Below are 16094 nucleotides of genomic sequence, written 5' to 3'. Positions count from 1 at the left end.
TAAAAATCTGACCCCCCAATGACCAGACTGGACACTCATAGGCCCCCGGGTAATTTGAGTTTGAGACCCCTGCTGTATAGGAAGCTGAAGCAATTGAAGCAGTACATCAAGACTTCACTCGGTCTGCACTTACTAATGCACTGCTCAAAGAGACTCAGTGGAAATGTACCTTTGTCTCAGTTACAACAGCGTGTTCAAGTCAAAACAAGAACTTGAGTCAGTTGCACAATGTGGCACAAGCCCTAGTAATTTTCCATCCGACTTTTAAAACCACACAGACACCATGTCCTCAACCTTAAATCCTATTTGATATATATGTCATGCATGTATCCATGTTTCAATCACACATCCACAAACAGTGTTAATCATTTGATGTGTGCAGTGTTTTATGGTGTTCCGTGTGCCACGTCTATTCTATTCCCCCTCAGCTTTGTGCAGAACGGTTCCACCCTGGTAAAGCAGCTGGCCCTGGGCTCGGTACAGATGTGTGGGGTGGGGCGCTTCCCTGCCCTGCCCCCCCTGTCTCCAGGACTAGAGGGCGTCCCACTCCGCCTCAACCCCGACACCAACCTCAAAGAGCAGTGCTGTGTGTCCCTGGCAGCAGGTTGGTACTAATAATAATAATAATAATGATACTAATTCATTTGATTTTTAACGCACTTTTCATTCAAAAGAATCTCAGAGTCCCTACATATTGGAAACTAACTATAATAATAAATATAAATATTAGTATCTATATTAATAGATATAAAAAATGAGTTGACATAAGCATAATAGAAAACTTTAACACAAGGCCAGAAATGCCTTCCTGAATAAAAATGCTTTAAAAAGTCCAGCTTTAAAGGAGTCCAGCGTCTGCGTTGCACTTATGTGGTTGATCCTAGTACTGTCCCAAGCCTACCATCACAGCACAGACGAGAAGTATTACAGGGTTCAGACACTATTGGCCTCTGTCCCAAGCCTACCAACACGGTACTGACAAGACGTATTCAGTGGTTCAGACACTCTGACACTCCTCACATACAAAACACATGCATAGTTGTTTTCATGTCGGCAATGAACATGAACAGTCTTTGACTGGGGTTCATACAAGTCACATTATTCTTGTGTGTTGTTAAATGTGTGTTCTCTGGGATTTTGAAAGTACAGTTTTATGGAATTTATTTATTTCACTAAAATACCACAATATATTAATTATTGGCCTGGACGATTGGAGAAGGATGCCCATCAATAAAAGCATGAGCATAGCATGGCCCTACACAGCGAGTGTTCCAGAAGGAGAGAAAAGTGATTCATGGTATTCATGTGAACCAGAGAACCTTCCCTGATCAACACAAGTCAGTACAAGAAATTGAGTCTGTACGGTATTATCACAGGCTCATGGACACACATTTGGACTGTAGGCGATCGTTACGATTATGTTGATGTGCTTTTGTTGTCTTGTTGAACAGGTTTGCCTCATTGGAACTCAATGTTTTAGGATACTAATGTCCTAAAACGTGCGGATGTGCGTGTGTGCGTGTGTGCGTGTGTGTGTGTGTGCGTGTGTGTGTGTGTGTGTGTGTGTGTGTGTGTGTGTGTGTGTGTGTATTGCGATACGTTGATGTGCTCTTGTTGTCTTGTTGAACAGGTTTGCCTCATTTCGCCTCTGGAATCTTCCGCTGCTGGGGGCGGGACACTTTCATTGCCCTGCGAGGACTCATGCTGGTCACTGGGCGCCACCTAGAGGCCAGGTTTGTTTAACCCACACACACACACACACACACACATACGCACACACACACACACACACACGTTAGTATCCTAAAACATTGAGTTCCACTGACACATCATTAGAGCAACTACTGATTCCTGCCCACACCAAACCTAACTCTCAACACTAGGTGGCAGTAGGATCTCACTGAGGCCAGCCCATGTTCTGTTATTAAATATTTGTCCTTGCCTTTACCATTCACCGGACTTTACCATTTACCAGATTTGCCTTCACCATACGCCATTGATCACTGAAACCTTACTACATAGTTAAGGCCGAACTATACTTCTACAACTCCGTTACTCCGTAGGCCACGGAGAGGTGCTCGGAGAGAGTTTGGCACGACAGAGAGGGCTCTCCGTGTGTCCGTGTATCCGTAAACGGACGACCATAAATTACGCTTAAGTCTCTTTTCCTCTCCACAGGAACCATCGATCACTGGAACCTTAATTCATAGTTAGACTCTTTTCCTCTCCACAGGAACCATCGATCACTGGAACTTTAATTCATAGTTAGTCTCTTTTCCTCTCCACAGGAACCATCGATCACTGGAACCTTAATTCATAGTTAGACTCTTTTCCTCTCCACAGGAACCATCGATCACTGGAACTTTAATTCATAGTTAGTCTCTTTTCCTCTCCACAGGAACCATCGATCACTGGAACCTTAATTCATAGTTAGTCTCTTTTCCTCTCCACAGGAACCATCGATCACTGGAACCTTAATTCATAGTTAGTCTCTTTTCCTCTCCACAGGAACCATCGATCACTGGAACCTTAATTCATAGTTAGTCTCTTTTCCTCTCCACAGGAACCATCGATCACTGGAACCTTAATTCATAGTTAGACTCTTTTCCTCTCCACAGGAACCATCGATCACTGGAACTTTAATTCATAGTTAGTCTCTTTTCCTCTCCACAGGAACCATCGATCACTGGAACCTTAATTCATAGTTAGACTCTTTTCCTCTCCACAGGAACCATCGATCACTGGAACTTTAATTCATAGTTAGTCTCTTTTCCTCTCCACAGGAACCATCGATCACTGGAACCTTAATTCATAGTTAGTCTCTTTTCCTCTCCACAGGAACCATCGATCACTGGAACCTTAATTCATAGTTGGTCTCTTTTCCTCTCCACAGGAACATCATTTTGGCGGTTGCTGGCACCCTGCGTCACGGTTTGATCCCCAACCTCCTGGGCGAGGGAGTGGGCGCCCGCTTCAACTGCCGTGACGCCGTGTGGTGGTGGCTGCAGTGCATCCAGGACTACTGTAACCTGGTGCCGGAGGGCTTGAGCATCCTCACGTGCCCAGTGTCGCGCATGTACCCCACGGACGACTCTGAGCCCCAGGCCCCGGGGAAAAAGGTGAGGCCACTACGAGGCGTTAGGAAGGGAGGCAGAAACCTTTAGACATAGCATGTGGGGGGGGGGGGGGGGGGGGGGCAATAACCAGTGGCATCCCTTACATGTACAGGTCCAAGTGCCCATGAGGACCCAGGTTTGAGTCTGACCCACGGCCATTTCCCAATCCCAATCCCAATCCCAGTACCAATCCCACTCCATAGCTCTCCTATTTCCTGTCTCTCTCATCAGTCCTACTTACGGAAAGGCTTAAAAAAAAGACCCAAAAATAATCAAATGGAAAGAGAAAGCACATCCACCCAGTGTAGCGTCGCTCACTCAGCTGTGACGTGTGGTGTGAACAGAAAGCACATCCACCCAGTGCAGCGTCACTCACTCAGCTGTGATGTGTGGCGTGTCCCTGTCTCCTCCACAGGACCAGCCGCTGTATGAGGTCATCCACGAGGCGCTCCAGCGCCACATGCAGGGGGTGGACTTCCGAGAGAGGAACGCCGGGCCCCAGATCGACCGCCACATGAAAGATGAAGGTAGAGTCCCAATCTAAAACGAATAGAGGCCGTGTAAATTCCGAATTCTGAATTCTGAATTCCGAATTCCGTGGAAAGCACCAGAATTGATATCACTGATTTCAGAAGAATCTAAATCTCTTTCCTCTGCCAGTGCTGATTTTTGTTTGACTGCATAACTGCTTTATCATCTTTTTTCTCAGGATTCAATGTTGTGGCCAAAGTGAACCCAGTCACTGGATTTGTATATGGAGGAAATAGGTTTAATTGCGGGACTTGGATGGACAAGATGGGAGAGAGCGACAGAGCCCGCAACAAAGGCATGCCAGCCACGCCCAGGTACAGCATGCATGGTGTGAGACACATGGACATGTGCTGAATATACAGCTGAGATCGACATGACGAATGTTTGCCTCTCTCAGTTTGTCCTCTAGGTTTTGTGACTGAACTAGATGGTTGCATGTCGTATGGATTACGGTTTGAGAGTCTCTGTTGTTACCCTGCAAGGATGGTTCTAGGGTTAGGGTTAGAATATACAGCTGAGATCTCAGCAATGCTTAATCCTTGACGCTTATGGTATCAGTGAGACTAGTAGACGTCATCGTCATGACGAATGTTTGCTTCTCTTAGTTTGTCCTCTAGGTTTTGTGACTGAACTAGATGGTTGCATGTCGTATGGATTAAGACTGCAAGTCTCTGTTGTTACCCTGCAGGGATGGTTCAGCAGTGGAGATCGTTGGCCTCAGCAAGTCCACCGTGCGCTGGCTGGCGGAGCTACACAAGGCTGGCGTGTTCCCCTACTCCTCTGTCACCATGACCAGGGATGGTATGTTCTCTGCAGGGACACCCTTTAGTATGATTCTTGTGTACCTGCGCAGTTCTGTATTCTCTGTGCATATTGGAACAAACTTAATGTTTCATATTGGGTTAAATCTTACGTTATTATAATATGAAATAACTTGAGGTGAGCTGCAAAATGTATAGAATATATGTTTCTGTTTGTAAAGTGTCCATTATGTTCTTATGTTACACATTGTAACGGTTATATATAACTGCATCTATTCCAACGGTTAGTGTATAACTGCATCTGGGTTCTTCTCTGCTGCAGGGAAAGACGTGTCTGTGTCCTATGAGGAGTGGAACAGAATGATCCAGGACAACTTTGAGAAGATGTTCTATGTGTCCCATGACCCTAAGGACCCCCATGAGCAGCACCCTGAGCTGGTCCACAAGACAGGCATATACAAGGACAGCTACGGGGCCTCCAGCACATGGTGTGACTACCAGCTCAGGCCCAACTTCACCATCGCCATGACAGTGGTAGGTTCTCTGTTCTATTGCCATGACAGTGGTACGTTCTCTGTTCTATCGCCATGACAGTGGTAGGTTCTCTGTTCTATCGCCATAACAGTGGTAGGTTCTCTGTTCTATCGCCATGACAGTGGTACGTTCTCTGTTCTATCGCCATGACAGTGGTACGTTCTCTGTTCTATCGCCATGACAGTGGTACGTTCTCTGTTCTATCGCCATGACAGTGGTACGTTCTCTGTTCTATCGCCATGACAGTGGTACGTTCTCTGTTCTATCGCCATGACAGTGGTACGTTCTCTGTTCTATCTATCGCCATGACAGTGGTACGTTCTCTGTTCTATCGCCATGACAGTGGTACGTTCTCTGTTCTATCGCCATGACAGTGGTACGTTCTCTGTTCTCTGACGTTAAGGGGTCTGTTTGCTTATCCAAATGGCGTTTGATTTGTATTTAATGTAATATGTATGAACCTCTAAATCCAAGCTAACCCAGAGGGGGTGGGGTGTATTCTGTGTCCTCCAGGCTCCAGAGTTGTTCACGGTGAAGAGAGCCTGGGAGGCTTTAGAGGTGGCGGAGAAGAAGCTGTTGGGTCCTCTGGGCATGAAGACTCTGGATCCAGAGTAGGTTGCACTGTTCTGTTCTATGACCCTTCTTCCAAAAAATATGTGTGTGTGTGTGAGGGGGGCTACCCTCAGGGGTCATCGGACTGTGTCTGACTGGATTTTTTTCTCTTTTTAGTGACATGATGTATTGTGGTGTTTATGACAATGCCCTGGACAATGATAATTACAACTTGGCTAGAGGTTTCAATTATCATCAAGGACCTGTAAGTACATCATTCTCTCTGTGTGTTCTTCTTAACTAGTGCAGTATGGCAGATTAGTGTTTCATATGGTCTCCTTTGCAGGAATGGCTTTGGCCTGTTGGTTATTTCCTCCGTGCCAAGCTTTACTTCGCCAAGAAGCTGGGTAAAGAGACCTACGACAAGACGGTGTACCTGGTGAAGAATGTTCTCTCTCGGCATTATGTCCACCTGGAAAGGTACTGAATCATCTGATCACAAACATTTAGTAATAGTTTTAATTTGGTTGTGTCTGTTAGTGTAGGAATCCAAGTAAACTTAAATGAGACTTTGGTCAGTGTAAATAAAGTAGATTATCATGAACTTTTTCTAATATAGTCATTTAGATACACTGTTGACTTTCCCCCATTTCACAAAATGATTTTTTTTCTGCAAGATTGCATCAGATATAAGATCAGATATTAGAACTATTAACGTTCCTTTTCAAGCAATACATTGTAAATCTGACAATTATATAATATCTTTCCTTTCATCAGATCTCCCTGGAAGGGTCTGCCAGAACTGACCAATGAGAACGGCCAGTACTGCCCCTTCAGTTGTGAAACCCAGGCCTGGTCCATTGCCACCATTCTGGAGGTTCTCCATGACCTGTGAAAGGGGGGTCTGAACCCCCTTATGCATCCCACCCACGGTACCCTATGGGGTCTGTCCGCACATTCTCACGGCACTAGTATTTGTTTACCTAATTGTCCACCACAGTGTTTTTTGTGATGCTTTTCCTAGTCTTCTAGTGTTCAAAGCACGTATATGGCATTATTTCCCATAGAGCACATTCATCGCTATGTGCATAACTGTAATATGTAGAGATGATGCCTAAACCGTTTCTGCCCACAAGGGGTGCTGTTACCTTGTGCCAAAGGGCTATAGATCATAAATACCTCAGAAATATCACCCGTCCGGTAGAACCATACGTTCAAAATGATTTTCCATCACAGCAACCTGTTGCTCCTAAACCTACATAAGCTGTCTGGCTGTATTTGTGTTTACCTTGTGCCTGGATAATTCGTTATGTTCCGATAGATCACCAGCACCTTTTAATTTAAAAAATAAAGACTAATAAATGAAAAAGCATCAATGTGTCAATGACTATCCTCTGTAATGACTGTTTCTTCCAGGGGACGCAGATACACACACACACACACACACACACACACACACACACACACAGGCATTAACGGTCAACTACACCTTTCAGGGACATAAATACGCACATACAGATACAGACACACACACAGGCGTTAACAGTCAACTACACCTTTCAGAGACACCGATGCACACACACACACAGGCATTAACGCTCAACTACACCTTTCAGGGGACACAGATACGCACATACAGATACACACACACAGAGATACACACACACAGATACACACACACACAGGCATTAACGGTCAACTACACCTCACCACTAGCCTGGATACCAGCCTGAACTCCGCCCACAAAATTTTTGGTGTGGGAGATTCAGTCTGGAGTCGAGCTAGTTGGGAGGGTTTAAACGGCCCCGAAAAGGGATCTGACCATTCAAATTGTAAGGGCGGGCTTTATACGTTGATGGACCGACATAGATAGAATACCGGTATACATCGAACAAAGATGGCGCCGTCTCGGGAGCTTAGTGGGACATATTTGATATGATTTAAGGTATCTACACAACTTTTTTATGTCTACATTGACTCGGTTAGTTGTGTATACGCAACACCAATGTTGCCTAGGATTGTAGGTCTTAACTTATGCACTCTAGACCATTATTGAAAGGTTATGCTAACAGCGTAGACAAAAAAAACATCGAAACTAATGGTAGCTTCTAGCCTTGAGTGCTAATTAAGTAACGTGAGCAGGCATATCTCAACAGATATTGACAGCGCATTCATTTTGAAAGAGGAACAGAGAAACACGATCAAGGCATTTGTCGATTGAAAAGATGTTTTTGCCGTCCTTCCTACGGGATCAGGTAAAAGTTTAATCTATCAGATGGTAATAATACTACGTTGCTCTGATTGGTTCTAGGTATCCAATTCAGCGAAGAGGAATTTTCTTTCCTGGTTCGTTGAAACACGCCCCATAATCACAGCCCAGTGATCCGGTCTCAGACTCATATTCTGACTAGAATTATGAGTATGACATCGTCAGGCTACCTCACCACAGCAGTCCTCACAGCAATGGCCACAGACCACAGTGTTGATTAAGGGGCGAGTGAGGTTCACTGCTGTGGATTGAATTGTGTGTGCCATGCTTTATTCTAATATTGATGTCACCCTGTATGCCTGTACAGCAGAACATACCTTCTGAAGGTGCTGCTGAAGGCACAAGATCACAGATGACTCTGAAATCACTGCACTAACTCACACACTCGGCTAGTAAAACACAGACAGATATATGGCAGTTCTCTCAACTCACAGTCACAAGGACAATCTGGGGGGGTCCATTACAGGTTTAATAAGGGACGATGTAATAAACACACTATTAGTGCAAGATCTACTTTCTGTGGCTTCATGTGAGTTTATTTGTTAATTGGTCATTCTGTGGACAGGAGCTTGGAGGGTTGTAGGCATCAGACACCAAACTGTAACTTTCACTTTTTTTTACTATTTCAGAAGGGTTTTATTCCTTTTATACCTTTAATCATGATTTTAGTAATCCAAGAAGCCTATCTGAACATCATGTTTTTATTCGATGTTGATGATTATTTAACGCCATGTATTGCTCTTGCTGCTTGATTTTATTGATTTTATGTAAAGCACTTTGAACTGCAACCCTTGTACGAAATGTGCTATATAAATAAAGTCTTACTTACTTACTTACATTCACACCCCCTCCTCAACGTACAAATGAAAGTGAGGCAACTGAATCAGAAATGTGCATAATAGCATCTTTATTTCTCTTAAGCAATAATGAGTTTCAGATCAGACGATCTTTGATCCTGTAGGGATGAGGTTGGCCAAAGCTCAGGCCAGAGCCCCAGAGGTAGTTAGGTGAGGGCAGGAGAAAGAGGGGGAGAGAGGGCACAGGGTGAGGGCAGGAGAGAGAGAGGGGGAGAGAGAGGGAACAGGGTGATGCCAGGAGAGAGAGAGGGGGAGAGGGCACAGGGACAAAGATGTTTGGATACAAAGAGTTTTGGATACACTGAAAATCAAGATGATATGTAAATGTTTCGATGGACACATGTCCAGACGCAGGCCACAATCATTTCACTTCATCTTTCAGTTCAGGATCAACTTTTCCCAAAAGTCTTGCAACATAGCCTATTGTCTCGACTTGCAGTCCAAACATCCTGACGCGGTTTACAGGGAAATTAAACTTATGGTTAAGTCGGTTAAGTTAAGTGAGGGCAGGAGAGAGAGGGGGGGAGAGGGCACAGGGACAAAGTGTTCCTCCTTGCTCTCTTAAGCTGTTGACCTTCAGTTGACCTAGAAGCATGCCCTGAAGAACTTCCTCCTGTGGGATTCATCCTGACCTCTACTTTCTGTTTCGGCCCGTTTTGCCTCACGCTGTTCTTTCGCTTCTGCCTTTTCCTTCTCTTTCGCTTCCTTTATCTGAGTTTGCTCTCTCTGCTTTATTTCTTTAAGTTGCCTTTTCCTCTCTTCCTTCAGCTCAGCCTGTTGAATCGTATACATTTTCTCTCTTTTCTTTTTCTCAAGCTTTGACGTCTCTTTCAATTTAGCTTGAACTAGTTTAGCCTCCTTCCCCTTGGCCTCATTTCTGATTTTGTCAATCTTTTTCCTGAACTTCTGGTGAATCTTATCTTGAGCAGCATTGGTTGAGAGTATCAATGTCTCAATGTCTTTGCTAAGGCAGACATTCTGAAAACAAGGCAATGTTGGGACAGAAACATGGTTACATTTTGAAGACTTTAAAGCATAGCAGATTAACAAAAGGCAGTTTTAAAAGGTGCAAACATGTATAGTACCTGAAGGTCATCATTGAGGAAGGCCTGATTCCCCTGGAGTTTTTTCCATTCATTTCGAATCCTCCACTTGAGGAAAACATTAGGTACATTGCTTCTCATCATATGGCCATCTGTGGAACTTTCTGAAGCCTGAGGAATACAAACAGACAAAGGAATCCAGAGATTAAGTTAAGCCCTGTCACCCGGGCAGTGCTGTACTAAAAACGATACTCAACTAAAACATTATAATTTAATGGAAAAGAAGATTCATTAATTTCAAGTTAAAAGAAAAAAAGAATAAATTACATTTCCAAACATCCATGTCTCAGCATGACTCCTCAATTCTGCCATCAGCCTCTGTTTGATAACAGCAGTTGTCACCGCTCCAGACAAGACCAGGTCTTCCATCTCCTTGGTCCTTCTTTGCCATCTCTCAGAGTCCTTCAGCAAACTCGCTTTCAATTGATCCCTTTCCTCTTCAAGCGATAAGATTGTCTCATGTTTCTCCCTCAGCCTTAGATTCAAGTCAGTTGTGGCCTCCTCGTAATCTTCCTTCATTGCTTTAAGCTGCTGGTCCCTGGAGGCCACCAGAGTTTCCACCTCCTTCATTAAAGCCTCCGTCACCTTCTTGCTGGATGTGTCTCTCTCTTCTTCATCCCTTTTCATCTTTGCGATGAGGCTCTTGTGTTCAGCCTCCATTTGCTCCCTCTCTTCCAGCCTCTCCACGTTCTCTTTCTTTATCCTTGCAGCCATTCCTTCAACGGCAGCCTGGCATTGTATTTGCCCCTCTTTGCGAGCTGCTTCTATCTCCAACTTCAACTCCTCTTTCTCCATCTGCCACTGCTGTTGCTCCAACCTCCTATCTCCCTCCATAGCCTCGATATCAGAGAGCAGCATGTTCAAGGCAATTTTCGCCACTTCATCCTGGTCTGCGAGGACACTTCCTAACTCCATTCTCATAGGCTCAGTCAACTGAGTGTGGAAGCTTGCACTAAACTCGTCCATTTTAACCTTGAAAAGCAAAACCTTGTTAGAAACATAATATTAGTCTCAGCAAATACTAAAGAATTGGCTCTGACATGATCTGGAGCCTATGCTAAAAGCTGCTTTAAAATGGCTGACTAGAATCCCTCTGGGTGGGGTAACTTTCATTTAAGACCCTTGGTAACCAATAACAGTTTACCATTCATCATACTCTGATGGTCCCATATTGTTTACAGTGTGAGTATCTGACTCCATTCAGACCATGTTTGATCTACCTAAAGGAAACTCACCATATTTCAATGCTGTATGTAGTCTGTGTTTTCTGGTATTATTTTTCGTAAATAATAAGCCACTTGTCTTGTTGCAAAAACTGACAATCAAGTCTGGCCATCCGGTTTTATAGGTACTGAGCGTGACGTAACAATGCCAAGTAACAATGCATAGATCTCTTAATCAATGCACCTTTGGACGTTCCACTTGACACAGATTTGCCTTCATGCAGGTAGACACGTTTAAAATAGAAAAAGCAAAGTTTAGACAGATGTGGATATTTATTTATACAATGGAGGATTCTCTAGATTAATCTCAGTCTCCTTCATTCTCATCTTGACACTATGTCTCAAATTACCATTCAGTTGTTGATTCTCCTTTAAAATTTCCATTCCACTGTAGGCCTGGGCCTCTGGGGCTAAAGCCCGGTTATTTTAGGAATAGCGCCGGGTCTCAAATGAATAAGAATTTAAAAAGGGGCCTCATTCTGATAATGCATTAAAGACCTCGAAAATAATATGACATCGTTGATCAATCTCCAACCGCACCCCGTCAACGGGCATATGCCAAATGATTGCAATATATTGGTAGCCTGGGTTTCCTCATGTTTATATTCCAAGACAGTTTTGAACAATCTTTGGTGTGACTGGGCACAAACCTTCTGCATATGCCCTTCCCTGCATTGCGAGCGGGAACAGCATATTCTCCTGATGTGCAGAATAATTTTGGATACACTGAAAATCAGGATGATATGTATGACACAATGTCCAGACCCAGGCCACAATTATTTCACTTCATCTTTCAGTTCAGGTTCCACTTTTCCCAAAAGTATTGCAACATAGCCTTTTGTCAAAACATCCTGACGCGGTTTACAGGGAAATGAAACTTATGGTTAAGTCGGAGAACAGGTTTCGTAGGCCACCCCTTATCCTATAAATGCAGTGAAACGCCGTCTTGTGTAGAATTCGTTGACTGCTCTAGGTAAGATAACGAGCTGCTATTGTTTTTGTCCCGTTCTCTTTCTTTTCATGACTATCATCAATATATATCTCTCTTTCTTTATGTGTGTGTGTGTGTGTGTGTGTGTGTGTGTGTGTGTGTGTGTGTGTTTGTAGCTTGTATTAAGAGAATACATTTATCTTGTTTCAGGAAGTTAAGTTTGGATAGTCTTGCAGGTTCCCCCTTTCAATTTTGTATGTTTGCCTTTTCCACAGAGACTGTATTTCACTCATAAAAATGCCGACATTAACAGGCATGTATGGGCCTATCGTGATCTTCTGCCTGTTATTCAGTGTGCTGGAATCAAGGAGTCTGGATTGGCTGGATGGTGAGTGTTTGATGTCCTGTTTTCAATTAAATGCAAATACGTAGTATAATCTTATTGTGTCAATTATTGTTTTTCACAGTAGCATACGTTTTACAACTGACTAACAAACTTCTCAGACTATTCAAAGAGTCAGATTTCAGATTTGATCCTCAATTGTGATGCAATATGTAGCGTGCACTTGTTTCTACATGTTTGTTTGTATTCATCAGTACTTACACATGGAGAAGAAAAGCGTGAGGTTACACACACACACACACACACATACACACACACACACACACACACACACACACGCATGCACACGCACACAGAAATGAATTGGCTTTAATGTTGTGTGTATTAGAAATTGTGATGGTTGTGGCTCAAATGGTTTGGTCTGATTTCTGTTTGCCTGTGGATGTCTCCCTCTTCAGGTGGGCGACGGCAAGTACAGGAGGGCGATGTTCGTCTGGTGGGTGGGAGGTGGCCATCAGAGGGGCGGGTGGAGGTGTTCCACGCTGGCAGCTGGGGGACGGTGTGTGATGATGGCTGGGGGACGGAGGAGGCGCAGGTGGTGTGCGCCCATTTGGGTTTCCGTGGTGCCCTTTCTGCAGAACCAGGAGGGAAGTTCGGACAAGGTTAGTCATCTGGATCACCAGTCTCCCAACTGCCATTTTAAGAATGAAAATGGTGCTGCAAGCCTGTATGGCCCAGCTGAAACTCTCATGGACCAAACTGTAAAATGTTGTGCGCCCCACTTAGATGAGAGGACTCTTTATTTACAAGAGCATTTAAACAAACACAACATACAAAGGTTTTAGGAAGAGGTGTCTTCTTTCTAGCTTTTACACAACAACCACAATGTTTGTATATTTATGCGGTTTTCAGGTTCTGGAAAAATATGGCTGGATGATCTAGGATGCAAAGGCAGTGAGAAGTCCCTGAGTAGCTGTGCCTTCAAAGGCTGGGGAGTGACTGACTGCGCCCATACAGAGGATGCTGGTGTGGTGTGTGACGTTGGTAAGCCCCCTACTAAAACATAAACAAACTGCTGACTAAACACCATCTTAAACAACCTTAGCTCAATATATCAATTATTCATAGTAAGGAACTGAGAAGTGTTATGAAGTTATCAGATATGAAGAATGAAGTTTGACAAAACATTGAATTAATCCACCCCAATGAATTTGTCCATCCATACACTGAAAGTAATACAAACATGTGTACCGTGGACGATCAGACCAATAAAGATCTAGCAAATATCCGGTTGGCTTAAGACTTCATCATATTACAAAGGAACATGATTAACCATGCTACTGACTGTGCCTATCCTCACAGATCCAGCTTTTAACAACACCAAGAGCTACCCTCTGGATCACAGCATTGAGCTCTCTGGCCAGCTGGGGGAGCTGTTTGACAGTGGCAAGGGTTGTGATTTCACCCTCACATTCTCCTACCCCCCGGAAGATTCACTGGAAGTGGAGACACCTCAGGCCCCTGCTAGCAACACAAAAGAGAGTATCTGTGTGCACAGCCTGGTTCTCTCTCTCTTCCCCAAATTTGTCACAAACAACTCAAGCTATGAAATGGACATCAGCTTGAACTGCCAACCTTTCATCAGGAACTTTATACGGTATGATGTCAATCATTTCACTGCACAATTATTAGTCTCATATTACTTCCATTATTTCTAGTTTTTTTGAGCCTTAAGAAGGTTTTGTAGGTCTGTAATATTCATCATGGCCCTCATGCTGTCTCACCCATGGAGTGGCTCACTGACCTCCTGGTTGCCCCCAACAGGTACCTCTACACACGCAGTATCACAGTCACCTCCACCTCCATGCAGTGTCTTCATCAGCTGGCTTCTGAGTTTGGTGCAGAGCGTCTGATGGAGGACATTGGACGTCTCTTTGTGCCCCTTCTGCCTGAAGATTCCTCCTTCCGCACGCAGGTGGCGCTGTGCAGGTACGCTGGGCGGTCCGGTGATGACCTGCTCCGTGAGAACGTCTTGAGCTACCTGGGCTGGAATGTGGAGCCGCTGGTGGCTTCAGCACAGTGGGAGAGCCTTCCAGAGGAGCTCCTGAAGGGTCTGCTGGTCCGCTCAGACCTGGTGCTGCCAGACGAGGCCTGGCTGCTGGGTGCGCTGGATGCCTGGATGCTGGCACAAGGTGAGGAGGTGAACCCTGAGCAGCAGGCAGCTCTGCTGGGTCACGTGCGTTTCCCCATGATGACCCCAGTGCAGCTGTATGAGGTGCCCTTCACCTCCCGCCTCTACAGCAGCCACAAAGAGCTGTTCCACTCCGCCATCCTACTGGGGTTCCAGTTCCACGCACTGAACTTCTCCGCTCTGACTGGGCACGTGGATGGACAGAGTGAGCAGTTCCAGCCCAGGATTTACACTGCCAATCCCTGGAGCGTTAGCCTCAATATCACAAGCTTGACCGTGAGATATAATTCTAACAACCAATTCGTCAGACAATACGGAGGACAATATGGCAGACAATATGGAGGACAATATGGCGGACAATATGGCGGACAATATGGAGGACATAATTCTAATGGAAGGCAAAAGGCATTCAACACCCCTGTACCTATCTCATCCACTTATTCATCCAGATCTATTCCATGGGCTGCTGAAGTCTTTTCAACTGATCCGAGTTGCCTCAACTACGGCTTGAACTGCAAAACATTTTCTGGCCGCCTTCAAAAGAAAGACTATGTGAGTAGCTTCCAGTTTAGCAACCGACTGCTGTTAGCCTGTAGAGAAAGTTATGTCTTCCATGTGCAAGAATTCAAGAACGATGAGGCTAGGATCTCAAACAATATTTCCATCCCGTGTCCAGATGACCTTACCTACCTGTTTGTTGTGCGTCCTCAGTATGCCTGAGGTGACTGCCCCATCATCACAGGCAGTGTTCCCATGATTCCCCCTGTCTGGAGCTGAATGTAGCTCATTAAAGTTTTCATTCATGGTCAGATGATTCCAGAATGTGTTATTCCAAAATCATTTAAATGGAAATTGTATTTACTGAATCATTCTTATTAATCATTTTTGTGATACAGAACATCTTCCTTTGATGTTGATTGTCATGCACACTTATGAATAAAAAATTATACCCTCTGAGTACATGTGAATCATTTTGTAAATGTCAAAGAATTCTTGAAAATAGATCATAAGTCATTTAAACGATTTCAGGTTGAATATAGCAAGATTCAAGTGTAGAACAAGAATGAAAGTTTAGTTCAGTTGTAATCAATCAGTATTCGGATTCCACTGGGTTCAATAGGTGTGGAGGCTATCCTATAAGCCTCAGTGTGGACGGGAAAAGTGTTCCCAACGCGTAGGAAATAATCCTTTGTCCAGGCATGAGCTCTCTTTGGGTGGTGTTCCTGTTTATTTTAAAGGTAGACATATGCACATAAAATTGGTGTTTTCACCCAGTGCTGTTTGCTTAGACAAGACAATGTCGGTGAAGTGGGTTTCACAGCTACGGTAAGAACCATGTGTTCCCTGTCATCCTTTCCCTAATTGATTAATCACACCTGTAGATATACCCAGATTTAGCTGAATGTTAGACTTTACTACTCATTCAATGGGGATCTTTTCCACATTGCTTTTCAAAAATACGTTTTTTTTTCTGTGGTTTTAAAAGAAAGTATTAATATACAGTATATCAATAAAATACTACAGCATTTTAATATTGCTATATGGCTAGGCTAATAGATTGGAGGACTAAATACAGGGCCGGCCCTAGCACATTTCGCGGCATAGGCAAGCTTCACTCCTGGCGCCCCCCACAAAGAAAATGTCACGCCTGTGCTGAACTCCACTCTGGCCACGCCCCCCTGT

At 44.3% G+C, this 16094-nt stretch overlaps 2 protein-coding genes across 4 annotated transcripts in view; both read left to right on the top strand.

Annotated features, from left to right (window-relative positions):
- The window catches only part of agla (amylo-alpha-1, 6-glucosidase, 4-alpha-glucanotransferase a), a 24229-nt gene extending 17363 nt beyond the window's left edge, over positions 1-6866 (top strand). For all 3 annotated transcript variants that reach the window (XM_080855346.1, XM_080855345.1, XM_080855347.1), the window contains 11 exons: positions 429-604; positions 1631-1733; positions 2894-3119; positions 3532-3643; positions 3826-3961; positions 4336-4448; positions 4731-4942; positions 5456-5553; positions 5672-5759; positions 5841-5974; positions 6272-6866. In XM_080855346.1, the coding sequence (XP_080711472.1) occupies positions 429-604; positions 1631-1733; positions 2894-3119; positions 3532-3643; positions 3826-3961; positions 4336-4448; positions 4731-4942; positions 5456-5553; positions 5672-5759; positions 5841-5974; positions 6272-6389 (1516 nt within the window). In that variant the 3' untranslated portion in view covers positions 6390-6866. The remainder of the gene's footprint in view (positions 1-428; positions 605-1630; positions 1734-2893; positions 3120-3531; positions 3644-3825; positions 3962-4335; positions 4449-4730; positions 4943-5455; positions 5554-5671; positions 5760-5840; positions 5975-6271) is intronic.
- Positions 6867-12192: 5326 nt separating this feature from the next.
- LOC308378237 (galectin-3-binding protein A-like) lies at positions 12193-15229 on the top strand (the record flags this gene model as incomplete). The annotated part of the gene is made up of 5 exons (XM_080855097.1): positions 12193-12265; positions 12679-12882; positions 13133-13264; positions 13583-13877; positions 14045-15229. The coding sequence occupies 5 exons, from the start codon at positions 12193-12195 to the stop codon at positions 15129-15131; spliced, it is 1791 nt and encodes a 596-aa protein (XP_080711223.1). The 3' UTR covers positions 15132-15229.
- Between the last annotated feature and the right edge of the window lie 865 nt (positions 15230-16094).

The sequence above is a fragment of the Sprattus sprattus genome (genome assembly GCF_963457725.1).
Source record: "Sprattus sprattus genome assembly, chromosome: 17".
Classification (NCBI taxonomy): domain Eukaryota; kingdom Metazoa; phylum Chordata; class Actinopteri; order Clupeiformes; family Clupeidae; genus Sprattus; species Sprattus sprattus.
The sequence above is the reverse complement of the archived record's forward strand: the minus strand, read 5'-3'. Positions and strand labels throughout refer to the sequence as shown.